An 8,013-nucleotide genomic window follows, 5' to 3' on the forward strand; every position below is an offset into this window, starting at 1 on the left:
CCACTATGAATAAATAATTGTATATATGAATGCAAGATCATGTAAAACAATGGTGATAAAAAACAAGCATGGCTCCCTAGATAGATATAATGACATTTGGTAACCCCTAAGGTACATAAGGAACCACCTATGAAAATACTATTTACTTATATGGTATCTTATGTGATGGGATGGTAATTTGGAAGGAATAGATGAGAGTAAGGTGGTGGATTTCGAACCCACTGAAACCAAGCGCGGAAAAGATCACGTGACTTGTGGCTTCAAGAACATGAAGGTTGGCTAGAGCCAAAATATTTTTAATGCTGCATTTTGGAACTAGATGCAAACTGTATCTATACATGTTTTATTAGTTGTGTTTCTAACTTCTAAACACTATTGCATTAGTCCTTAATTCTTGTAAGAGATCAGATAATTATTTGATCTAGACTCTGATCGTCTGGGTAGTATTCTTGTGGACGAAAATTTTATTGTGGTCTCAGTTTCATACTGTTGTTTATCTCTAATTTGGCAAGTAATTTTGCATCACAGGATAAACGCATCACACCAGGGAATATTCCATGTAAATTCAAAATTGGCAACGTGAAATATTCCCCTCCATTCCAAATTTTAAGCCGTTTTGGCTTTTCTAGATACAATTTTTTTACTATGTATCTAGACATAGTATATATCTAGGTGCATAGCAAAAATTATGTACCTAGAAAAGCATTTATGGCTTTACTTTAGTTATGTTCATTTCCTCCCATTGGACATCCATGCATTACCAAACTTTGAGGCAACTAGATAAGCATGAATTTTGACAAAAACTGGATGTAATTAATAAGTAGAATCAAAAAGATTCTTCCACGTACAGGTTACCATGAAATTGACTGTCAGCTAAATCTGGCACAATAGAGATACCGCTTTATAAATAGAACACACCTTCTGACCCGTGGTCAAGGAGTACGTGAACGGTAGGACCACATATCTAGCTCATCGGAATAGAGCTTAGTGCATCCAGCGCGCACAAAAATGAAGTTGGCTGTGCTGATCATCGGCGCTGGACCAGCTGGACTGGCGACGGCGGCATGCCTCAGGCAGCGTTCCATCCCCTACCTCATCGTTGAGCGTGAGGACTGCAGCGCATCGCTGTGGCGCTACCGCACCTACGACCGCGTCAAGCTTCACCTGTCCAAGGAGTTCAGCTCCCTGCCGTACATGCCGCATCCGGACGGCACCCCGACGTACATTCCCAAGGAGGAGTTTCTGAAGTACTTGGACTGCTACGCCGAACATTTTGACATCAAGCCCAGGTATTGCACTTCCGTTGTGTCGGCAGCATACGATGAAGGAACCAGCCGCTGGATCGTAGCCGCACGTGACACGGTTGCGGGCACAGAAATCCTGTATGCAGCCAAGTTCCTGGTCGTGGCCACCGGTGAGAATGGAGAGGGGAGGATTCCGGAGATCCTGGGTCTAGAGAGCTTCCACGGGGAGGCTATCCACTCTTCAACCTACAAGTCAGGAAGCGGCTATGCTGGGAAAAGGGTGCTCGTGGTTGGTGCTGGAAATTCCGGGATGGAGATTGCCTATGATCTTGCAAGCCATGGTGCCGACACCTCAATTGTTGCTCGCAGTCCGGTATGCATATTTTGTTTTAGTAATGTATAAATCCATCTATGTACATTCCTATCCGTCAAAGTAGTTTATTAAGTGACGTGTAATCTAGTCTTATAAAAAATTTCTATGGATATCTCTTTGAATTGTAGTTTATCTCATCACAAGTTGGCTTGTGTGACCTTAACAAGTAATTTCTATGCAGTTTACTATAGATAGATCTGTCTAGTTACATAATAATGGCCTGTTTGGTAGGGCTTTAGCTCTGAAAACACAACTCTAGAGCAGCTGCTCCACCATGGAGCAGCTCTATGGTGGAGCTAAGCTTCCACTAAACCATTTGGTAGAGCTCCAACTTTGAGATGGACTCATGCAATTATTAAAACATAAACAAGGCCTAAAGTGAAAAAAATGCATCTTCTTCTTCCCCTGGCTTCTTCCTCCCACGAGGGCAGCCATGGTGGCGCGGGAGGGGCGCGTGGGCGTGGCCGATCAAGGCGCGTCTAGCGGGCCAGGGGCGCGTGGCCAGCGCAGGGTGGGCCGTTTGGCCATGGATTTGGTGGATCTAGGAGCTAGATCTATGTTTTTGGTAGATCTGGAGTTCGTGGAGCTGGGGGCGTTTAGCTGAAAAAATTGGGAGCAGAGGTGTTTTTTCTGGATTTGGAGCTGCGTGGAGCTCTGCCAAACACCACCTAAATGTATATTAAATCTAATACCATGTATGTTGGGGAATTAGGCCTTTGTGGATGAGTTCCTATATTTTGATTTATTGGGTGATGAATATTCTTTCATTGTTTATTGTGAATATAGATACTTGGAAGGGATTTTTTTTTTCAGTGTTCCTTGAACCTTCCATTTTTTATTTGAGTGCAGGTACACATAATGACAAAGGGATTGATCCGTCTGGGAATGACATTTGTCCAATATATACCAATTACAATAGTGGATATTTTTATAGCGAACATAGCCGATTTCATATTTGGTGATCTATCAAAGTACGGCGTCGTGCGGCCTAGAATCGGCCCCCTCCTACTCAAATCCAAAACGGGCAGATCTTGTGTAATTGATGTTGGGACAGCAGGGTTGATTAAGAAAGGCATCGTCAAGGTAAGGGTACTAGTCGTTTTAAATAAGTCCTGGTAAGCGCGCGTACTCGAATATACAATAAATTTCTTACCAAAGGTGGTGCAAAAATACCATGTCTCTGCTAGGTGTTCAAGGGGATATCGAAGATCATTGGAAACAATGTTCAATTCGAATGCGGGAATGACTGCGAATTTGATGCCATCGTGTTTGCAACAGGTTACAAAAGCACTGCGAATTTGTGGCTCAAGGTACGAACAAGATTCTCTTGTTCAAGTTTCGTAATACATAGCTGCCTTGGCATGGATTTTGTCCTTAGGGTTAGATGTACCTTTTCTTTTATATGGCACAGGACGACAAGTGCGTGCTGAACAGTGACGGACGTCCAAGCAAAGGTTATCCCAATATTTGGAAAGGTGAAAATGGCCTCTATTTCTCTGGTTTTGCGAGGATGGGATTGGCTGGCATTTCCAAGGATGCTTATAATATTGCCAATGACATCGTGTCTGTCTATTGAGGATTTCTTGTTTGGTCTGGTTAAATCTATGTTAGCTCTTGGTTATGCGGTTCCTTGCACCATACTAGCTAGCTAGTGTGTAAGAAATGCGTAGTAGTGCATTGGTTTGTATGCCAACCTATTGTCCTCCTTCCCATCGTTTCTTGGTGTACGTAAACGGTGGCTTCTTATGCATCCCAAATACCTCTCAGTTGTTTCCCGTATTCATTGATGCATGCAAAAAGTCGATGCTGAGCATGTAAACCTCTCGTAATATCGTGTAATCATCCTAAAAGGAATGCAATTCTTGCTTTTTTCAAGAAGTCAAATAATTTTAAGTTTGGAATTACTAACAATTATGATACCAAATAAGTACTATTAGATTAATTATGAAATATACTTTTCATGGTCAATCTACTTGAAGACATAATGTTGATATTTTATTAATTTTTCTATAAATTTAGTCAAACTTTGAAAAGCTTGACTTTTCTGAAACCTAGAACTATATTCTTCTTTAGATGGAGTAGTTTACTACTCTCTGGTCCTGAAATATAAGGTATCCAAGCATTTGAAATTTGTCCTCAATTATAAGGTATTAAGGCGCACGCTTTAAAATGACCATATTTGTTAATTGTTTAACACACGTGGACTTCTTAAACAAGCCACCACAACTACAAGAGTCATTTTCTGAGTCGGTCAGAAATTATTAACAAAGGCGGCTAGGCTGTCCGCCTCCACTTCAATGCCTCTTAATCAAGGTTTACAGAGCCGCGCATATGCATGTGTTAATAATTTTTTAAAAAAATAAAAAACAACGAGCCTGTCAAATGGGCCCGCTGAGCCGCGACCAGCCGCTGGATCGTAGCCGCACGTGACACGGTTGCGGGCACAGAAATCCTGTATGCAGCCAAGTTCCTGGTCGTGGCCACCGGTGAGAATGGAGAGGGGAGGATTCCGGAGGTCCTGGGTCTAGAGAGCTTCCACGGGGAGGCTATCCACTCTTCAACCTACAAGTCAGGAAGCGGCTATGCTGGGAAAAGGGTGCTCGTGGTTGGTGCTGGAAATTCCGGGATGGAGATTGCCTATGATCTTGCAAGCCATGGTGCCGACACCTCAATTGTTGCTCGCAGTCCGGTATGCATATTTTGTTTTAGTAATGTATAAATCCATCTATGTACATTCCTATCCGTCAAAGTAGTTTATTAAGTCACGTGTAATCTAGTCTTATAAAAAATTTCTATGGATATCTCTTTGAATTGTAGTTTATCTCATCACAAGTTGGCTTGTGTGACCTTAACAAGTAATTTCTATGCAGTTTACTATAGATAGATCTGTCTAGTTACATAATAATGGCCTGTTTGATAGGGCTTTAGCTCTGAAAACACAACTCCAAAGCAGCTGCTCCACCATGGAGCAGCTCTATGGTGGAGCTAAGCTTCCACTAAACCGTTTGGTAGAGCTCCAACTTTGAGATGGACTCATGCAATTATTAAAACATAAACAAGGCCTAAAGTGAAAAAATGCATCTTCTTCTTCCCCTGGCTTCTTCCTGCCGCGAGGGCAGCCATGGTGGCGCGGGAGGGGCGCATGAGCGTGGCCGATCAAGGCGCGTCTAGCGGGCTAGGGGCGCGTGGCCAGGGCAGGGTGGGCCGTTTGGCCATGGATTTGGTGGATCTAGGAGCTAGATTCATGTTTTTGGTAGATCTGGAGTTCGTGGAGCTGGGGGCGTTTGGTTGAAAAAATTGGGAGCAGAGGTGTTTTTTCTGGATTTAGAGCTGCGTGGAGCTCCGCCAAACACCACCTAAATGTATATTAAATCTAATACCATGTATGTTGGGGAATTGGGCCTTTGTGGATGAGTTCCTATATTTTGATTTATTGGGTGATGAATATTCTTTCATTGTTTATTATTGTGAATATAGATACTTGGAAGGGATTTTTTTTCAGTGTTCCTTGAACCTTCTATTTTTTATTTGAGTGTAGGTACACATAATGACAAAGGGATTGATCCGTCTGGGAATGACATTTGTCCAATATATACCAATTACAATAGTGGATCTTTTTATAGCGAACATAGCCGATTTCATATTTGGTGATCTATCAAAGTACGGCATCGTGCGGCCTAGAATCGGCCCCCTCCTACTCAAATCCAAAACGGGCAGATCTTGTGTAATTGATGTTGGGACAGCAGGGTTGATTAAGAAAGGCATCGTCAAGGTAAGGGTACTAGTCGTTTTAAATAAGTCCTGGTAAGCGCGCGTACTCGAATATACAATAAATTTCTTACCAAAGGTGGTGCAAAAATACCATGTCTCTGCTAGGTGTTCAAGGGGATATCGAAGATCATTGGAAACAATGTTCAATTCGAATGCGGGAATGACTGCGAATTTGATGCCATCGTGTTTGCAACAGGTTACAAAAGCACTGCGAATTTGTGGCTCAAGGTACGAACAAGATTCTCTTGTTCAAGTTTCGTAATACATAGCTGCCTTGGCATGGCTTTTGTCCTTAGGGTTAGATGTACCTTTTCTTTTATATGGCACAGGACGACAAGTGCGTGCTGAACAGTGACGGGCGTCCAAGCAAAGGTTATCCCAATATTTGGAAAGGTGAAAATGGCCTCTATTTCTCTGGTTTTGCGAGGATGGGATTGGCTGGCATTTCCAAGGATGCTTATAATATTGCCAATGACATCGTGTCTGTCTATTGAGGATTTCTTGTTTGGTCTGGTTAAATCTATGTTAGCTCTTGGTTATGCGGTTCCTTGCACCATACTAGCTAGCTAGTGTGTAAGAAATGCGTAGTAGTGCATTGGTTTGTATGCCAACCTATTGTCCTCCTTCCCATCGTTTCTTGGTGTACGTAAACGGTGGCTTCTTATGCATCCCAAATACCTCTCAGTTGTTTCCCGTATTCATTGATGCATGCAAAAAGTCGATGCTGAGCATGTAAACCTCTCGTAATATCGTGTAATCATCCTAAAAGGAATGCAATTCTTACTTTTTTCAAGAAGTCAAATAATTTTAAGTTTGGAATTACTAACAATTATGATACCAAATAAGTACTATTAGATTAATTATGAAATATACTTTTCATGGTCAATCTACTTGAAGACATAATGTTGATATTTTATTAATTTTTCTATAAATTTGGTCAAACTTTGAAAAGCTTGACTTTTCTGAAACCTAGAACTATATTCTTTTTTAGATGGAGTAGTTTACTACTCTCTGGGTCCTGAAATATAAGGTATCCAAGCATTTGAAATTTGTCCCCAATTATAAGGTATTAAGGCGCACGCTTTGAAATGACCATATTTGTTAATTGTTTAACACACGTGGACTTCTTAAACAAGCCACCACAACTACAAGAGTCATTTTCTGAGTCGGTCAGAAATTATTAACAAAGGCGGCTAGGCTGTTCGCCTCCACTTCAATGCCTCTTAATCAAGGTTTACAGAGCCGCGCATATGCCTGTGTTAATATTTTTTTAAAAAAAATAAAAAACAACGAGCCTGTCAAATGGGCCCGCTGAGCCGCGTGAAAGGATCAAGATGCCCAAGAGGGGGTGAATTGGGCTAATTCTAAATTTCTTTGCAATAATTAAATCCTACGGTTAGCCCAATTAACCCCTTGTGCCTAGAAAGTGTTTCTAAGTGTTCTACCGCACAAAAGACTTGTAACTTAAAATCCAATTCTACTCTAGCATAGCAATTCTATGAATGTAAAGACAAGTATTGAATTGCTCAAAGTAAATGCTCAAAGTAAATGGAGAGAGAGAGGAACGCGGCGATGTTTTACCAAGGTATCGGAGAGTCGCCACTCCCCACTAGTCCTCGTTGGAGCACCCGCGCAAGGGTGTAGCTCCCCCTTGATCTACGCAAGGATCAAGTGCTCTCTACGAGTTGATTCTTCGACACTCCGTCGCGGTGAATCACCCACAACCGCTCACAACTTGAGTTGGGTCATCCACAAGCTCTCCGGATGATCACCAAGCTCCCAATCACCACCAAGCCGTCTAGGTGATGGCGATCACCAAGAGTAACAAGCACGAACTCTCACTTGACCACGACAAGCCTACTGAGAAGGGTGGATACACACTTTGCTACTCTTGATCTTACTAATGAGGGATCTCTTTGGGATTATCAAATCTCAATCACCTCACTAGGACCTTGCTCTTCTTGGCACTCTCTAAGGTGTTTCTCAGCTGTTGGAATGAGCAAAAGTACCCCCACACACGAGCGGAGGTTGTATTTATAACACCGGCTGAAAAACGAACCGTTATGTGCCTCTGCGGGGTGACCGAACGCTCCGGTCATGTTGACCGGACGCACCGGTCAGTATACCCCGAGCTCCAGTGGTTATGAGTTGACCGGACGCTAGCAGCGTCCGATCAACACTGACCAGACGCGTTCGGTCACGTTTTCCCCTCACTGGAACCTTACTGATGTCGACCAGATGCTGGACCTCTAGAGTCCGGTCACTTGCTGAGCAGCGTCCGGTCAGTAACTGGAACCTGATCAGCGTCCGGTCAGCATTGACCGGACGCGTCCGATCAGGATTCTCCCTCTTTGGGACCATACTGGAGTCGACTGTATGCTGGCCCTCAGCGTCCGGTACCACGACCTCATAGCGTCCGGTCATTTCTAGACGATTTCACCTTGGTCAAATGAACTGACCGGACTCTGGGCCAGCGTCCGGTCACACCGGAGCCAGCGTCCGGTCAGTATTTGACCCTCCATTCACTTCCAACTCTCGAACATATGTGAATGAAGTTTGCTCCATTGGATCAAAGGGCAGTTATGGAGCTACCTAGTGCTAGTTTTAACAAGTGTGCACCACACC

General features: G+C 43.1%; 2 protein-coding genes across 2 annotated transcripts; both read left to right on the forward strand.

The window, feature by feature from the left end:
* The first annotated feature begins 1,008 nt into the window (after positions 1 to 1,008).
* Positions 1,009 to 3,193, forward strand: LOC136481994 (probable indole-3-pyruvate monooxygenase YUCCA10). The gene is made up of 4 exons (XM_066479250.1): positions 1,009 to 1,617; positions 2,467 to 2,700; positions 2,805 to 2,927; positions 3,029 to 3,193. Exons 1-4 carry the CDS (start codon positions 1,009 to 1,011, stop codon positions 3,191 to 3,193), a joined length of 1,131 nt encoding a protein of 376 aa, XP_066335347.1.
* A 227-nt stretch (positions 3,194 to 3,420) lies between these two features.
* LOC136479982 (probable indole-3-pyruvate monooxygenase YUCCA10) lies at positions 3,421 to 5,882 on the forward strand. Its single transcript, XM_066477673.1, has 5 exons — positions 3,421 to 3,431; positions 4,024 to 4,306; positions 5,156 to 5,389; positions 5,494 to 5,616; positions 5,718 to 5,882. Exons 1-5 carry the CDS (start codon positions 3,421 to 3,423, stop codon positions 5,880 to 5,882), a joined length of 816 nt encoding a protein of 271 aa, XP_066333770.1.
* Positions 5,883 to 8,013: the final 2,131 nt, after the last annotated feature.

The sequence above is a fragment of the Miscanthus floridulus genome, chromosome 9 (assembly GCF_019320115.1).
Source record: "Miscanthus floridulus cultivar M001 chromosome 9, ASM1932011v1, whole genome shotgun sequence".
Lineage (NCBI taxonomy): Eukaryota > Viridiplantae > Streptophyta > Magnoliopsida > Poales > Poaceae > Miscanthus > Miscanthus floridulus.

Bases quoted from the DNA above. Each gene is read 5' to 3' on its own strand.
- LOC136479982 (XM_066477673.1), top strand. The intron at 4,307-5,155 runs GTATGCATATTT...ATTTGAGTGTAG, and splicing joins CAATTGTTGCTCGCAGTCCG to GTACACATAATGACAAAGGG. The intron at 5,617-5,717 runs GTACGAACAAGA...TATATGGCACAG, and splicing joins CTGCGAATTTGTGGCTCAAG to GACGACAAGTGCGTGCTGAA.
- LOC136481994 (XM_066479250.1), top strand. From the start codon at position 1,009: ATGAAGTTGGCTGTGCTGATCATCGGCGCTGGACCAGCTGGACTGGCG. The intron at 1,618-2,466 runs GTATGCATATTT...ATTTGAGTGCAG, and splicing joins CAATTGTTGCTCGCAGTCCG to GTACACATAATGACAAAGGG. The intron at 2,928-3,028 runs GTACGAACAAGA...TATATGGCACAG, and splicing joins CTGCGAATTTGTGGCTCAAG to GACGACAAGTGCGTGCTGAA.